At 42.2% G+C, this 18,000-nt stretch overlaps 1 protein-coding gene across 1 annotated transcript; it reads left to right on the forward strand.

Moving 5' to 3' along the window:
• Positions 1 to 14,412: 14,412 nt before the first annotated feature.
• foxh1 (forkhead box H1) lies at positions 14,413 to 16,912 on the forward strand. The gene is made up of 3 exons (XM_030774993.1): positions 14,413 to 14,919; positions 15,666 to 15,770; positions 15,965 to 16,912. Exons 1-3 carry the CDS (start codon positions 14,413 to 14,415, stop codon positions 16,910 to 16,912), a joined length of 1,560 nt encoding a protein of 519 aa, XP_030630853.1.
• Positions 16,913 to 18,000: the final 1,088 nt, after the last annotated feature.

Genomic DNA, 18,000 nt, shown 5'->3' on the forward strand with positions numbered 1-18,000 from the left:
AGCGTTTCATTAATGATTGACACCCCATGCAGCACCTCTGCTCCCGACATGTTTAATAATGAGGGGGGGTGTGGTCAGCCGCGCGATAACCACACCCCCACAATGCATATGTTTAATTTAAGTATCAGCGTCTTGTCCCTTATCCTTATTTGTGCTTTTATCGGTTTGTTTGCTCTTTTTTAATCACAAGTTTTCCTTACACGTTTGTCGCTCTTTTCTTATCGCAGTTTTCACCTGTTACTTTTGTATTTTCTTCTGCTCTCTTTTGCTTTTCTTTCGGCTCCCCCCCCCCTCTCTATTTACCTCCCTATCAGGGTAGATCTCACGTTAGCTGCACTTTCCAAGCTTCACATGCATTATTGAGCAGTGCCTGTGAGAGCAGAAGGAAGGTCAACTAGACGCCTGTACAGACATATCTCTAACAGAGCGCATGGTGTGCATGTGTGTGTGTGTACGCTGCTGTTGTCCAAGAGTACATTTGATAACAGTGTGTGACGTAGGGCATTGTGTAGTGTGTAGTTGCATAATTCTCTGGATGTAAGCATGTCTGCTGCGCATGGTGACTTGATTCTGGGCCTCCAGCATTTCTAAAATGACAGATAAGCCACACGAAGAGAGTCTTTTCCTTTAGGAAAAAAAAAAAAAACCATGGTTTCAGACTGGCTTTAGAGATAGTGGATCTAGAGGTTGTGGCTTCAGTTACACACTCCCTCTGATTACCGAATAGTGCCTAAGACATTGCAGTGCACTGACGCCTACCGCATTGCGCCTAAAACTATATTTAGGATGACCTATCCCGTGACAGTGCCCACAATGTAAGGATTTCCTTAGATTGACTCAGAAAAATGCCCTGCCTCAGTCCACTCATTCTCTCTAACACACACACGCAAAACACAGCATTTAAATACATTCCCTGCGGTATTTAAATACACCACATGCAGACAATTACAGGCACAAAAACTTTAACTAGCACTATCATTTAAAAGACCTTTCTCTCAACTCAAAAAACCAAACAAACAAACAAATTTTCACCGGGCCAAACCACGGTCACTCATTCCACTGTGGAAATACTGGACTTCTCCCTGTCTCTGCTGCACAGTCAGGACAAAAGCAGGTCTCTCCTCCTTATGCTCACTTGTGTTAACCCCTAGTGAGAACTGCACTGTCCCCTCAGGTTTGTAATCAATGGACAGAGCTGGCCCAGTGACACGTGTACTGAACTGCACTGTCCCCTCAGGTTTGTAATCAATGGACAGAGCTGGCCCAGTGACATGAGTACTGAACTGCACTGTCCCCTCAGGTTTGTAATCAATGGACAGAGCTGGCCCAGTGACACGTGTACTGAACTGCACTGTCCCCTCAGGTTTGTAATCAATGGACAGAGCTGGCCCAGTGACACGTGTACTGAACTGCACTGTCCCCTCAGGTTTGTAATCAATGGACAGAGCTGGCCCAGTGACACGTGTACTGAACTGCACTGTCCCCTCAGGTTTGTAATCAGTGGACAGAGCTGGCCCAGTGACACGCGTACTGAACTGCACTGTCCCCTCAGGTTTGTAATCAATGGACAGAGCTGGCCCAGTGACACGTGTACTGAACTGTACTGTCCCCTCAGGTTTGTAATCAATGGACAGAGCTGGCCCAGTGACACGTGTACTGAACTGCACTGTCCCCTCAGGTTTGTAATCAATGGACAGAGCTGGCCCAGTGACACGTGTACTGAACTGCACTGTCCCCTCAGGTTTGTAATCAATGGACAGAGCTGGCCCAGTGACACGTGTACTGAACTGCACTGTCCCCTCAGGTTTGTAATCAATGGACAGAACTGGCCCAGTGACACGTGTACTGAACCGCACTGTCCCCTCAGGTTTGTAATCAATGGACAGAGCTGGCCCAGTGACACGTGTACTGAACTGCACTGTCCCCTCAGGTTTGTAATCAATGGACAGAGCTGGCCCAGTGACACGTGTACTGAACTGCACTGTCCCCTCAGGTTTGTAATCAATGGACAGAGCTGGCCCAGTGACACGGGTACTGAACTGCACTGTCCCCTCAGGTTTGTAATCAATGGACAGAGCTGGCCCAGTGACACGTGTACTGAACTGCACTGTCCCCTCAGGTTTGTAATCAATGGACAGAGCTGGCCCAGTGACACGTGTACTGAACTGCACTGTCCCCTCAGGTTTGTAATCAATGGACAGAGCTGGCCCAGTGACACGTGTACTGAACTGCACTGTCCCCTCAGGTTTGTAATCAATGGACAGAGCTGGCCCAGTGACACGTGTACTGAACTGCACTGTCCCCTCAGGTTTGTAATCAATGGACAGAGCTGGCCCAGTGACACGTGTACTGAACTGTACTGCTGCTGAGTCTGTCCTGCTTTTCCACAACACTGAACCAGGAAGAAAAGCCCCATTATTCATTCACCACTAAGCAGATTTAAAGAGGGAAGGAGAGAGAGAGAGAGAGAGAATCGGGGGGTAGGGTGTGTGGGTGTGAAAGGGTTACTGTTTCTCCAAAATCCTATCACAGAGTGTTCAACCGGATCAGCGCAGAAGAGAATTAGGAAGAGTGATTAAGGGTAGGCGAACATTTCTACTGGCAAAATGGGAAATACAAATGTGTGTGTTTGTACCTTGTGTGCCTTAGACAATAGGTTGATGTTTAGCACAAGACTGCAGACATCCTTTTCATTTTTGTCTTCTTTTCATTATCCCTTGTCATCCCTTGAGTATTGAGATGTGTGTTTAATATTATAAATGAATGTTACATAGATTGACTTTTTGGAATTTTGACAGCAGAGTTTCGTTTCAAGCAACAAGACCCAGTATGTTCAGGAGAAGAGTGGAAAGTCAATAATAATAATAAAAAAAAGTCATATTTCCATATAATCTCTATGGCAAGACAGTTTTCAACAAAGAAACATTGTTGGGTGTGTTTGTAAATGGTTAAAGTGTTATTTTTAAAGCTTGTATAGGGAAGAAAGAGCAATAAAATACAAAATTGAAAAACAGGTTGTGATACAGAATTTTTTTCACAGGGGAGGTTCAGACCTTATCTTTCTCCCACTTCATAGGCTTTCTTTAGTGTTGGAACACCTAAGACTGTACTCATAAATAAAACATCACTACTGTAACCTGTCATAGCATTCCATAGAGGCAACAGTGACAGTCTATACTTGTGTGAGTGTGTGTCTCCTGAACATCTTTTCTGCATGAACATCATGTTATGCATGTTACAAAGCTCTAATCCATCCCCCCTTCTAATCTTCCACTCTTCTGTCCACTGCATTATCTATAAGATCCATTATTTACAATTAAATATACTACCAAAATTGTTGCCACCTTCCTTGAATGTTTAAAGGATCAAAATGTACCATGTCCCCCTCCGTTGTTTGTTATTCTATCTCTTCATCACTCCATCAATATTGTCTATATATTCTTCCACCTTCCCACCCCTCCACCCCCTCTGTTACTTTATTAAAACTATGGGCATTTAATATATTCTTACATGAATCTATCACGGCACCCTTCCTCTTCACCCACACCACTGCACTTTTTTAACTAATCCCTGCTGTCTATTCAACAATTAATGTGCATCGCAAGTTGTTTTCATTATTAACTTGTATTTGAATTTGGACTTCGACTAAAAGAGCACATACTCTTTTTGCATTTTATGTCCAAAGCACAGTCCTTACCTACCACAGAGGCCTTGTCCTGTGCATGTCTGTCATGACGTAAGGCTAAGAGCTAAGGTATGAGTGTACGTAAAGTTGAAACACGTGTTTATCAGTACAGGACAAAGGTTAAATGAATTCGGTCACGTTCACTTTCTCAAATCAATGTGCGGCATAAATGCCCTTTTTAAGAGACCAACAGATGTGCAAGGACATCCATAATCTGATATGGTATAGATATAAACCTTATTTATTAGCTCCACACTAATAAAAGGGTGTGATTGTAGTCTTTGCTTTAGTGTCTTTTCACCTCGTGGGCCTTCACCTTAGAGGCTATGAGCTTCCTTCAGTTGGTCAGTGGCTTCCTCCATTCTTATGCTAGAGTGATGACTCTGTGGATTTACGACAATTCAGCCAATTCTTTCTACTCTCTCATTCTCAGGTACAGCTAAGAAGAAAATTAAGCTTTCAAATTTCTGTCACTCTACTGTACTCTTACTGCCTAACACAACATGAACATGTATGAAAGACAGTCACTGATTTACAGTCCGAGATAAGATCTATCTATTGCCAGAACGGGAAACAGAGGTAGTCATGCTTGAAAATGACCTCTCACAATCTTCATATACATACGGAACTGCACACACATAAATTCACACAAAGAACTCCCTGAGGACAGACAGCGAGGTCAAAAAATAGCAAAACTATCCGTCCATTAATCAAAACCTGCACACGATAAGAATCTGAAGCTCTCTTGATCCCTGGAAAGTAAAAAAACAAAAAACTGTTTGGTGAAGTCCTGTAAACGGGTGGTGTACCTCTCTCCTCCGTCCCTCTCCGTGTCCCTGAGTCGGCCTACGCCAACAGAACACTGCTGGTCTTTTAACCCACTGTTTACACAGCAGAGACAGAGAAGCGCTCATTCATAAGAACTACTCCAGCACACACACACACACACACTGCATGAGTCACCGGCACACTAATAAGAACCTACGGAAGAAGCGGCCACGTTTGTGTTTGAAAAAAGAAAATCGTCAGTACAGTGCATGTTCAAAATAGAAGTACACAGATGGAAAAAAACAATATACAAACACCTACCAGCCAATGTAAAATAAGTTGCTGTGGGTTACTGAGTTCAAAAGCGTAAAGATGTCCTTCAGTGTAAATGAAACAACAAGAATGCTGTATTTCTAAACAATAATCTATCTGTCATAATTCTGGGAGACTTAAATTTGCATAGGGGTTAAAGAGCAGGTTGCTCACAAAGAGACATCTATCCATTATTAACTCTAAGGCACGTAAAGGAACAGCAGGAAGTCCTGCTGAATATAGGCAATGTTATGACACCAAAGGTCACAGGGCAAATTCAGAGTAAACACTCCGCTTTTGGCTTAATTGCTGTTTTGTCAAGTTGGAGATTTTTCTAACTTTTTTTTTGGGGGGGGGGGGGGGGGGGGGGGGGGGTTGGTGATGGAGGTTGGGGTAGTAAAAGGCTATTTGTATTGTTCTCTGACACTCTTAAAAGCATTTGATAGATTAATATTTAATAGGGTCATGTTGGCCTTGGCTTCATTTTGCATTGCATTTCATCCAAAATGTGTTTAATGCCGATGATAACATGACAGAACCCGTGTGTTGCCGGTCAGTGTAACATTCTCTTCAAACTCTTTTCTCACAGACATTACTCAGTTTGTGATACAAGAAATCCCGAGTCACTCCGTGGTATAGGGTGTGTGAAAGCTACTATTTTTTTTTTTCTTTTTTGAATAGGCCGTAGGCCCTTTAGGGATAGCACTATAAAAGTATCTCATTCAGCCTTGTCTTCAATAGGTTGAATATGATATTCTACGTAAAATAAACTGAGCCCTAATCAAAGAAATCTTCCCTTATCTGTGACAGGTTTGAATAAATGCCACAGTAAACCACAGTCATTTTGGTAAGTAATATGCCTCATGGGCTAAAGGTCTGACGTTCTTTGTGAAGTAAAAATACTTCAATGAGTGAGTTTTCTGTCCAGCCCTCAGGTTCTCAGAACGAGTGTGTTCATGTACACCCTGTGTCTATACACACTGCGAGTCATCTGATTTGATTCTGCTGGACATTCAGCGTGACAAATTTGTATTGACATTAATAATGCACCTCTAATCTCTTTTTTGGTCACTTTGGGAACCCCCCCCCCCCACAAAAAACACAGAAGACACAAACACACTTTTGACACAACGGTTGAAGTGCACATGATACAAACAGACGCCACCCTTCACAAATCTCAACTGAGAGACGACAGTCCTATCAAACAGGCTCTGGAGTCCGGCCAACCCACGCTGACCACGAACACCCAAATTACAGCACCCAGCCAGCACAGCAGAGCACAGCCCATACAGACAGCAGCAGAGAGAGCAGGACAAAGGAGACCAGAGAGAGAGAGAGAGAGAAATGACACACCAGCAGAGTGTAGTAAGGGGGACAGAGAGACAGAGAGAAGATTCTCAGAGAAATAATCAGTCATAATCGTTATCATAGCGTAGGCGAATAAATTTGAACTTAAGTTTCAATACAATTTATAAAGTATTAACTAAATTTCTGGTGGATTAGCGCACTTAAAAAGAACGAATTTCCCAAGCATTTCCTCACAAGAATTCAGAGCCAAAGAAGAGGCCAGCCTAAGCGGGCAACGTCCGTTAGATTAACGAACTCACGAAATGCGCCACTGATTCCCACGAGAGGATGGCGGTATGGATTTGTGAAGCTTCATCCTCACATTTAGAGAGGGAGATCAGAGAGTCCTCTCAGGTTAAGTACCTTAAGTAACACACAGCAGCACACCACTCCAACGCTGCATGGGGTTTCTAAGAGGTGAGAGCATTTGTTACACACAGGAGGGCATAAAGCATAGGCTACACGTCCGCTGGGTAAAACACGACTGATATAAAACAAACTTACACAGATAATGAATTTTCTCTGACATCCTCTCTCTCTCTGTCTCTCTATTTCTGCATTTCCTCTCTTTCTCCGACTCCTCTCCGTCTTATCAGGCTGCAGCTCTTCCCGTCATTCCTTACACTTTCTGCCCGCCTCCTCCTTCCTCATCTCTACATTTTTCATCCTTCCCTTTTCTTATGAACCCTGTTTCCTCCTCCTTCGCTTTTCCGTAATCCTGCACACAGCCATGTTTCCCTCTCCTTTTTCTCCCACACCCAAAAACTCTCCAATCTCAGTGGCTCTCTTTCTTGCCCGTCTACCTAACTTGGCGTGACTGGTCTGACTCTCTCTCTCTCTCTTTCTCACATTAAAATATGAATTCAAAAATGCATTGCTTTTGTAAATAAACTGTTTTGCCAAAACGATTTCAAAATGGGACTGTTTCTCTCTGTGCTGTGATTGCTTGATGAATCACACTCCACACATGACCAGGCTTATCTGTCCCCCTCACCCCGCACTGGCTTTGTGTTTTAATTGCTCACTAAACCAATTCAATGATGAGGGGGGGGAGGAGGAAAAGAGCTTTTACAAATATTTCCCTGGAGATTAGACCACTGGGCAGGGGTTCAAATGACAGGGGAACACTCAGTTCATTTAATATTGTGGTAGCGTTACTTTAATGTTCATGCAGCATTGTCAGGGTCACCATGACCATGCAGGTTTTGTTGAACTGCTTTGTGTCATTAGAATATAGAAAGGGGAATTCTGTACTCCTGACATTTAAAAAAAGATATTAGACATGGGCATATGAGGGCAACAACCCATACCTGTGTGTGTGAGTATAATATTATTTCCGGGAAAACACCAGGAATTTCTGACAGCGTTTAGGCTTACAATATTTTTGTCAAATTCTACACAGGTTTGAGCTTTCCAGAAAATACAGGCGAATTTTTTTCTCTTTTCACAAACTTTGACAAAACAAACAGGAATGAATGTGGCATGTGTGTGAATTCTCATATAAACAGTGGAACTACAGTGCAACAGAAACTGACCATTCCAGAACGGGCCGTCTCATTGTGAATTATTCTACAGTGCAAACGCTCATGGCAGTTCACCGAGTCCAGACCTCATTGGCATTTCCAGTCATGTTTACAGCATCGTTACACGAAGCCATTACAGAGGGGAACCTTCTGGACTCAGCTGGACATTAAAAAGCATGCGAGCCACATCACATGTTATTGACCACTTACAAACAATTTGCACATGCAAGGCGTTTAAGTGCAAACATTAGGTCAAATTTTCAGCGGTAACTGACTACATTTTAATCATCGCCCCCAGTCTCAGTCTTTCCATATTTCTCTCTCTCTCTCTCTCTCTCTGGAAAAACACACAACATATACCCTAGCCTTACATTACAATGCTGACTTCTTCAAATATGACAACTGGCTTTTGACCACATGTCCTGATCTCCTCTTGCTACTCACATTTAATAGAGGTTTAACCTTTTGTCCCTTCTGGAAGAAGAAAAAAAAAGAAAAGAAGCAAGGGCATATTTCACACTGACTGATAAAGCGGATCTTGGCGTGCTACCTGCCTTATCTACAACACTGTTTCTCAACCCAGTCAAGGAGCCCCTGCCCTGCACATATTTATTTTAACCTTTCCCAAGCACATCTCATCTTAACACTCCATTGCTGGATCACTTCAATCACGTTTGTCAACGATTGGCTTATACAAACACGGGCAGGGCAGGGGATACTTTAGGACTGAGTTAGGAAATACTTCTCTATATATACACACACAGCCTAAAGCATATGTCTATGACAAAGTAGTCCAGTACCAGTGAAGCCACTGGATAAGACAGGAAGAGGAGAAAGAGGGGAAGACAGAAGGAGACTGATAAAGAGGGCAGAGCATTCGACTATTCATCAAACCAGCTCATGATATCAAACTTGTTAAAAACAAAATGAAATTCTTCTGAAGTCTTACCAAGAGAGCCAGATATGACAGATATGACAGATATGAGAGCAAAGTCCTCATCTATGTTCTCTCCTGTCTTGACTGATCCAAGCACTCTCTGCCCATGCTCTAAGGACTACTATCTCTGATTATATGGCCAATCACTCTGTGTGTAATAAAGAGAGATCCTCCTGTTCAGCAGATAACGAGTTCTCATTCAGGAAGGTCACCGGGGTTAAGACTGGCACCATTTCAGAGAATTAACTTGATAAAGATGTAGGGGTCAGATTAATACCAGGGTTTTGTATGGTTTGTATGGTTTAAAATAGCTATATGCCACCAGTCTAATCATGCAGTGCTAATGCGTCTGAATGTAATTGTGTGTGGGTGTGTTACCCCTCCACTGTTCAGACTCGCCTGCTTGAATTTCTGTCACATTTACATCAGGAAATGCAAATAACTCCTCAAAGCAGAACATATGAAACGGGGCTAATTGTGTGAAATGACATCGTCATATTTTCAATCTTGTTTTATTTGTGAACAACTATAATATCTTGTCATGTGGACTTGTAAAGAGACTACATTCAATTCTAATCCATCAATGGAAGCCGCGCGGTGGTTGTGTCATTTTCCAGGTAATTTAGATAACCTGTTGCAAGCAAAGGACTTCTGTCACTACCATTGTACGATGCGATTTGCGGCATTGCATTTGCAGTTCGGATAACACCCGCTTTTGTGTGATCAGAATTCTATAAGAATAATGCACGAGATGAAAACTATGACATTATATGTGATCGACGAGTTCTTACAAGTCATGATTTCATGGATAGCTCCTCCGTTAGCATGCCAGCTAACGCCCTGCTTGACGGGTCATCTCACTGCGAGAGCCAGTGACGTTGCTTGAACTGAAGTGCCACTCCAACAGAAAAGCTAGCCTAACGTTGCCGATAGGCGATTCATTTAAAGATAGAAGTTATTTAACCCGGACAATAAATCAGTAATCACTGATTATACTACGTACCTAATGTAAAACATGTTCGCTGTGTTTCAGACCAAACCGATCGTCATAACCCTTCTTTTTAGGTGCGCGCCTCTAACAAGTGAGCTCTAAAACAACCTACCTGTAACTAAGCATACTAAGTTTATGTCTGAAAATTTAAAGTCGATACCATCGACTTTGTCACCCCATGGAAACTAAAACACGAAAATGTTCCTTACCAGTTTCGCTTTCCAGGCATATCCCCGGGGCTCATATCCGTAATTTCTCGTCTTTCACTTGAGTCCGATCAGCTGCTCCTGCGTCCCCTGGATAAGCCCTCAGGGGAAATGCTTCTCCATAACAACGGAGGCGCCCTCCACACTGGACAACTAGTATTGACTACATTAAACCTACAGAGGGCGACATTGCGCACGCAGTGAAACATTGGGCCAAAGGTTTGGTGGTCGAAACGACCTATATCCCTATCAAAAGTAGGGATATGACTCCGTCATCTGCTAGTTTCCCAAAACCCCTTATATATACATACACACACACACACACACACACACATATAAAAAGAAAGAAAGAGAGAAAGAAACACACACACACACACACACACACACACACACACACACACACACACACACACACATATATATATATATATATATATATATATATATATATACACACATAGGGCATAACTTCAAGAAAATAGCTCAACTACCATGCTAGCAATATCTGTAACAAGAGAGAATGTTGACAGGATTTATCCGTTGGCACCTCCAACTGTGCGAGATATGCATTACAAGATGAATACAGTTTAAAATGGATGATAGAAAGTGCCACTACCTGTGTTATGCCAGATATCATCACCATTATAATCATAAGACCAGAAGCCTCACTGACAGTCTGAGAAAGGTGTTTTATAAAATCTAACAAAATGAAATGTCATAAATGGAAGTTTCAAATGAAAATTTTTATTTTAAATGAAGTGTAGTGGACAGTGATGCATTTGGGAGAGAAATAAAATAATCATGGCTACACCATTCTGAAATAAATAAACAATTCTATGATTTTAGTATGTTTTTAATCTCTAGAAATTGTGTGTATTGAGTTTTTCACAAGAGGAACTATATATATATATATATATATATATATATATATACACACAGACACACACACACACACAATATATATATATATACAGAATGCTTTCTTGTGAAAAGCTCAGTCCAATCCTAGGTGTAAAAAACAATGACAGGCACAATCCGTTTTATGAAAATAAGAACACATTGATCAGTGTCCCTGAGAAAATCAGCTCTGAGGACAATCTCTACTCCAAACCCCAGCAAGACAATGATGGCCTTATAATCTACTGACCTCTCTGATGACCTCACTGTTCTGTCACTATGGTGACATTTTGCAGACTCTTCAACCAAAGAGTTGGGAAATAAGGAGTTTTCTGTTTTAGGAAGTGTTAACTTAGAGAGGTGGAATGTGTAGACAATACTTCTCAAATTATCTTCTCAGATGTAATTCATACTTTGGATGTAACATTCTGAGTAAATTACTTTAAAAGTCATGAAATCTTTGTTTTTTCATCAAAGATTAATTATGCAGGCACACAAATTTATAAGCACATTAAAAAAAAAATCACATTTTGATGTCTATTTCTCAGTTCATTCTTTAATTCCAGTCACTGTTTTTTTTTTCTGTAGATTTTAACAAATAATACACCAGCTTCTCTATTTCTGTTTAACCAGACAGTACTTTTGTCTCATATGGAAAATAGAAAACATGACAAACATCTCTTAAACCTCCTTCCCAAAAGCCATAGGTTTGGGAGAGAATGGCTGATGTACTGCTTTATTCGAACAGATCACTCTCACTCCTATTTATTTGTCTTCCTGCTTAAGCCTGTTTCAGGGTCCTTTGTCTGGAGAAGGATTGTGTTCATGGAGAGGGAGTATCTCTTTGATAAAGTAGGGGATATGATCTGGGCATGGAGATGACTGCTTAGACTGTCTGGAGATGAGACAAAGTTGAGGATAAAGAGTGACTCTCTATGTCTCAGCAGGGTCTAAGGTTCTTTCATATGTTCTCACCATCCAGGAGGTAGAGCTGAAGAGGGTTTTGGGGATAAGACTGGACAGGATCCAGCATGTCTCACCCATTCCCACTTTGAACATCTGATGAATAGGAGACGACTGACCACAACTTCAATGCAAAGTACCAGTTTTGTCATGTTTACCTTAAACACAGTTTCCCAAAAGAACACAAGTGTTGGCTCATCATCAAGTTATAGGAAAACGTTTATCTTTATATGTGTGAAATAGCAGTTTGTGGAAAGACTAGCTATTTTTCAGAATGTGTGTTTAAACATTGTGCCAGGTAAAGTTATTTCACATTAAGTGCAGTACACATCAAAGAATCTGCATGTCTTAACAAAGCAAACATCCAAGAGAGCACAATAAAAACTTTCACAATATGATGACCATTTATGTCAAACCAAATGGTATGTTTATTCAAAGGGGATATAGAACTGCGGTCGTTTAAACCAATCAGGGCTCAGTTTTTACCTAATTAGAACGTGCTGCAGGTGGTGCTGTCATCAGAACGCCATCGCACATGAGCTCGCCCCACTAACATTTCTGTAACACTACTTCTGTTTAATTTCAACAAAACTGTGGCTGCGGGAATTTTGAAGCAAAGTCGAGGGTAAGAAATGCTCACATGCTTCACAAAATTCGTCCGAATTGTCGAATAACTTTGGTTTGACAGGAACGAAAACATATTTACTTTTTATCAGCTTTTATTTTTACCTGCTTTACACATTAAAACGAAACTTCGTAGATATTTATTTGAAACCGTCAGCAGCACAACTGATATTGCAGAATTGATATTTTAGCACTACTGAAACACCAAGAACAGTACAGTCAAATAATAAGTATGGTCTACAATTATAATGTATTAATGAAAAAGTTGGGAACACTGACCCTCCTCTCCCTCCCTTAAAACAGCTATATCTCAGACTATATCATGTCAGTCCACTCATTTTGGCATTTTATGGGCATTCTAATTGGCTCCGAAATGAGTGCTCTAGTTAAACCGTGCTGATTTTGGCGAAGCTTCGTACGCAAATGAGTGGCACTAGTGGGCTATGTAATTGAAATTTGTGTATTTGCGTCTTGACGCGCAGCTGTAACTGCATACAGCTCCACAACGGGTTAACTGTAAGCAAACCGGTTCATTTATGTCACCGGAATACCTTTTGTAATACTAAGTGCATATCTAATTATGATTTGTGTAGTGACATCTAAATCACAAATTACAGTGGTAAAAATGAAATCTACGAAACGCCCAATTGTCAAAGCTCTTAAGATGATGGCTTGGCGGCCCTACAAGGCTCGCAACAGTATGACGACATAGTTTCCAATTGTCCATTGTATTTTCTTGCATGTAAAATAGGACCCCTGGTAAGTACCGTCGTCAACCTGCTCGAGAGAATCTCACTAATCCAACTTGTTTTCACTGTCTTGCTGAGAGGTAAGGACTCGGACATTAGCACTACATTATCTGTGACAAAGGCGACGTGCAATACTCGAAACCTTTTTCCTCGCATAGGGTGATACTCTGCATATTCCCCGACTGTGAGGCCAAACATTTAACCATCTACGATTTTAATAGGATGGTTCTATTTTATTTTCTCTTTTTAAAGTTTCAGGTTAAAAATTTAATTTATTTGTTTGAAGTTATAATCTCTTTAGGTATTTCCTTTACTGAAGAAATCAGAGATCACAATAAATGGACAATGTCACGCTAATTACCCATCGCACTGATGTTTTATGTACATATTTTTTTTCTCTTGCTGCAAGTGTCCACATATGATGGTGTGCGCTGCCTCCGAAAAAATATCAGCGATGGCTTACCTAAACATTGGGTCTGCCTATTTATTTATCCAAGTCTTACCCTAAAAACGTTTTATTTCTAGTATGGTTGGATAATTGTCACTTACTTGGTTATTAGACGTTGTTCAAAGTATTGATATTTTCTGTTGCTGACACTGAATCGTTTGCTTTAAAATGTGTTAATCTCTCAGTATTTATATGAATACTGAATTTGTTTATTAGCAGTTCCACTGTATGTATATTGCTTGTCGTTTTGTTGATTCAGTACAAGTATCACCCAACATTATCCATCGTTTGTTTTTAGTTTCTTGTTCAACCAACCTCCTCACCCACCTCAGATATTTTTCTGTGTTGAGTCCTGTCCTTTCTTGCCACTTTTCACTTTTCACTAAAATCTTTTTCTCAGGGGGACAGCCATCCTCCCCCTTCGGGTGCCACTTTGGCGACTTTACTGGTGTGACATTTCTCCATCTCGACACTTATCTGTGCTTACTGTAAGCAAACTCTTAACAATGCGGTGAATGAGTGGGGGGTCGGCTTGATTGGGGAGGGAACTTTCCAAGTCTCTGTCAATATTTTGATGACTTCAGTAAATAAAATGATAGTACGGTGTGCGTGTGTCATTGCACTAGGAATTTTTTACTGGAATTTTTTCCTCCTCAGTCCAACTCAACGCTGAAGAATAAGTAGCTCAGCTGATTATTAGTACATGGGTTATTTACAGCTTTAGTGTCTCTGTCACATACACACAAACCTGCCCTGCCCCCCGCTACGATCAGTCACTCTGTTCGCAGATAGCGCCCCATTCTCCCCTCGATTACGCAGCGGGATTTACATGAAACTGTTAATTGTTTGCTCTTCAAATAGAGTCGATCTGGAGCCAGCAGTCTGCCGGGGGTTAAGGACCAAGTCTCTTCTCCCCTCCCATTGCTCGTCCGGTCGCGCTGTCCCATCTTGCGTTCATCAGCATGACAAAGCACTGGGGGGGTCCAGGCGGGCTGGCACCACCTGGGATTGACTTCTTGCCTTCTACAGGAGACCATCGCGACCATCACCTTGACTTCAGTAACGCACAGGAGAGAGCTAGCAATGCACAACGAAACCATTCTTACGTTAACGTAGCGCGGAATTCTACAGACCCATACTGGCACTGCTACCAAAACCCTTCGGTGACAGAGTCAGAAGGCCAAGCGGAGAAACTCGCCCAGGGCCAGGTGAGCAGGGGCGCCGTGCCTATGGAGAAGGTGATGCCGCATGACCATGGGTCTTATTATACAGCTGTACCCAAAGTGAACGTGGATGGGCCGACTAAGCAGGAGCAGCCTGCCGCAACTAACTCCTGGGATCAGGAGAACAGTTCCAGTGGGGGCAAGAAAAAGAACTATCAACGTTATCCCAAACCGCCGTATTCATATCTCGCCATGATTGCTATGGTCATACAGAATTCTCCGGAGAAGAAACTAACTTTGTCCGAGGTAAGTTTGCCGTCACTTTGGTGATGGTCTGTTTTTTGTTAGCACTGTGGGAAAATTCTCGGGCAAATTCCGTGATGTACAGAAGCTTTCAGTGGCTGAAACTGCGCTTTGGTCAATTTGGCTATTAATTTCAAACGGTCAGTTATTATTTATCAGCCAGTTGGATGGGTGACTGTTACGTTCTCTATGTTATGCCTACAGTAACGCACAGCGAATTATCCAGAGCTTATAGGAAACAATTGGAATTTTATGATTGATAGGGGACTTGATAGCCGCATCTAACCAAATACGCACAAGACTTTATGCATTACGCACTGTGAGGAGAATGTGTCTTCTTGATGTTGCGCACTGCATAAAGTTGAATTAAACCTGACGTGTATCAGACCCTGGAAGACTAGGGTGACCAGGCTAGATCTAATGATTATCTTTGGTGGAGTCATAATGCTCAGAAAGCTCTATATTCCTTGTCACTTGGGTGTTATGTTCGACAAATGATTTTAAGTCTGAAGATTTGTCGTTTACTCTGGGTGAATAGGATTTTTAAAATGATATTGGTTCTTATTTATTAGAGGAATATTATTTATGCAATAATTCACAAACAAAATAAAATTCCCTTTACCATGAAGTGCACACTATTTTGCGGTGATGAATAAGCCAACTCCAAATACTGATCAAGCATTGCCAAATATTTGTATATGTGTGTTGTTGATCATCATATGAACCTTGAGCTGCTGGTTTCCTTACAGATTTTGAAGGAGATCAGCACTCTGTTCCCATTCTTCAAAGGAAACTACAAAGGCTGGAGAGATTCAGTCCGACACAACCTGTCCTCATATGACTGCTTTGTTAAGGTGTGTGCATATGTGTCCATTCCAAATCCAACTAATGCCTTACAAGAAAAAAACTGTAGCACAAAGAAGAAAAAATTAGTCACCATCTTTTGTTCCTTAAACAGAACAGTAAGTGCTACATGATCCCTTTTCTCTCTCTGTGTTTCATATTCAATCCCCCTACCCCCTTCCCCAACTCCCATCCCTCTTGTCAGGTATTGAAAGACCCTGGAAAGCCACAGGGAAAGGGCAATTTTTGGGCAGTGGAGTTAAGCCGTGTTCCTCTGGAGCTGCTGAAGAGGCAGAACACTGCGGTGTCACGACAAGATGAGACCATCTTTGCTCAAGACCTCGCCCCCTATATCCTCCATGGTCACACCCCCACCAACAAGCCGGAAACAATGCCCCCGACACCTCCGCTGCCCCCCGTACCCACTCGGCATACCACCCCCCCGCCTGACGACCTCTACCGACCCAAACTGGACTCGTCTTTCGCCATCGATTCCCTCCTTCACAGCCTCAGGCCTGCCAGCGCAGCAGGGGAAGGGCTTAGAGGGAGAGACGGCTGGGGAGTGGAACCTCCGACTCAGACACGCCCAACTTCGCCACCATGCCCCCGGTATTCCTCGTCTAATCGCAGTGCATCCGCCAGTTCAGCCAGCCCTGCCTCATCTTCATCAGACGAGGACTGGAGAGCACCACGAGGAGGAAAGAGGGGGAACGATGGAGACCCAAGGTGTGACGGATTTGAAGATTCTCGTCTACCCCCAAACAAAACCTCAAAAAGAGGTCCTGCCCCTCCATGGGAGCTTCCCACCTCCTACGCCAAGTATACGCCACCTAACGCAGTAGCTCCTCCTAGCATGCGCTTCAATGGGGGTCCCTTTGTGCCCCTTGGAGGACTTCCGTTCTACAGCTATGGAGGCCCCAGCGTTACGACCAATCACTTTGTTAGCCATACATACTGGCCCCTGCTGCCAAACGGGCACGTCTCCCTCCAGGCCCCTCCCCTTCTAATGGACTTGGACAGTATGCTGCAGTCAGTTCCACCCAATAAGAGCGTATTTGATGTCCTAGGTCCCGCCAGTCAAACTACACACCCTTCTGCTAATCAGTACGCCCTGCAGAATGGACCCACTCTGAGTCGATATTCTCAGTACTGATCCCCTGTGTCTTACCATGTAAACCCATCTCATTTTCATACCATATCAACCTCCAATCTGCAGACAAGTCTGAACTCCAGCCTTTCACTGGATCTCCATTGTTTCCGTTGGATTCTCAATGTGATGTGGGTTCTTGGCCATCACAGCTAGAATAAGTAACCTGGTTTACCAAAATGCTTATGGAATGTTCTTGTTAATTTTTTAAAAACAAATATAGCCCTCAGGGAATTCTTTTTTTGAGCCACTGATGTCTACCTCAGTATGATCTAACATCGGAGCTGTTGGCCAGTACTGACCAAAGACTTTGCACTGCCAGTGTTTGCACTCTTATTATTATTTCCTTAAATGTCAATATAGTATATATTTTTTCATGGAATGTTTTCCTTTAAATGTTGACTACCTTGACCTTTGAATGTCGATCATTTGATCTTTTAATAGTTTTATAAGTCTTCTCGGATGCAGTGAAAGTCTTGTGCTTTTATGTTGATGTAATAATCTTCCGTACTTTAAGGGACATGGGGATTGTGTTGTGGAGGATGCTCAGGAAACTCATTTGTCCTGGTGTGTAACAGAATTGTTTTGCCATGCTGTTTACAGTTACTACTGCTCACTTGTGACTGCCCCAGAATTTATGCTTAGAAAACATTTTCTCCATCTCACCTCTGGGTTCACATTGTTCAGTAGTCAGGAATGAAAGCCTGACCATACCGTTTTTGATTTTTATTGTGTGTCTGAGTGAGTGTATATATGTTCTGGTAGTGACTCCTAACTCCTCAGAGTCCACTGTAATGCTGGTGACTCATTAAGAATGTCTCATTGTCTCAGAATGGGTGTGGTGCAAGTTTTGTTTTTGTTTGGTTGACTGTTATGAATTGAAATCCGTTTTGTCCATTCAAATAATACCGACTAAACCCTTAACCTTTTTTGGCACCTTGAGACGAATGTATTGCTTTTTCATTCATGCTATGCCTTCCATAGGAGAGAAATAAGTGAGGAGGGTGAGAGAGCAATGTGAAGTTAAACCTAAGAGAAATTAATTCAACACAACATGCAGAGGAGTATTACTCATGTATTTGAAGAAAGCTAAA

This window comes from Chanos chanos, chromosome 5, assembly GCF_902362185.1.
Source record: "Chanos chanos chromosome 5, fChaCha1.1, whole genome shotgun sequence".
Taxonomy (NCBI): Eukaryota; Metazoa; Chordata; class Actinopteri; order Gonorynchiformes; family Chanidae; genus Chanos; species Chanos chanos.

What these genes read in the sequence shown, in the direction of transcription:
- foxh1 (XM_030774993.1), top strand. Translation starts at nt 14,413, where the DNA reads ATGACAAAGCACTGGGGGGGTCCAGGCGGGCTGGCACCACCTGGGATT. An exon ending in AGAAACTAACTTTGTCCGAG is followed by an intron (nt 14,920 to 15,665) that starts GTAAGTTTGCCG and finishes GTTTCCTTACAG; the next exon opens with ATTTTGAAGGAGATCAGCAC. An exon ending in CATATGACTGCTTTGTTAAG is followed by an intron (nt 15,771 to 15,964) that starts GTGTGTGCATAT and finishes CCCTCTTGTCAG; the next exon opens with GTATTGAAAGACCCTGGAAA.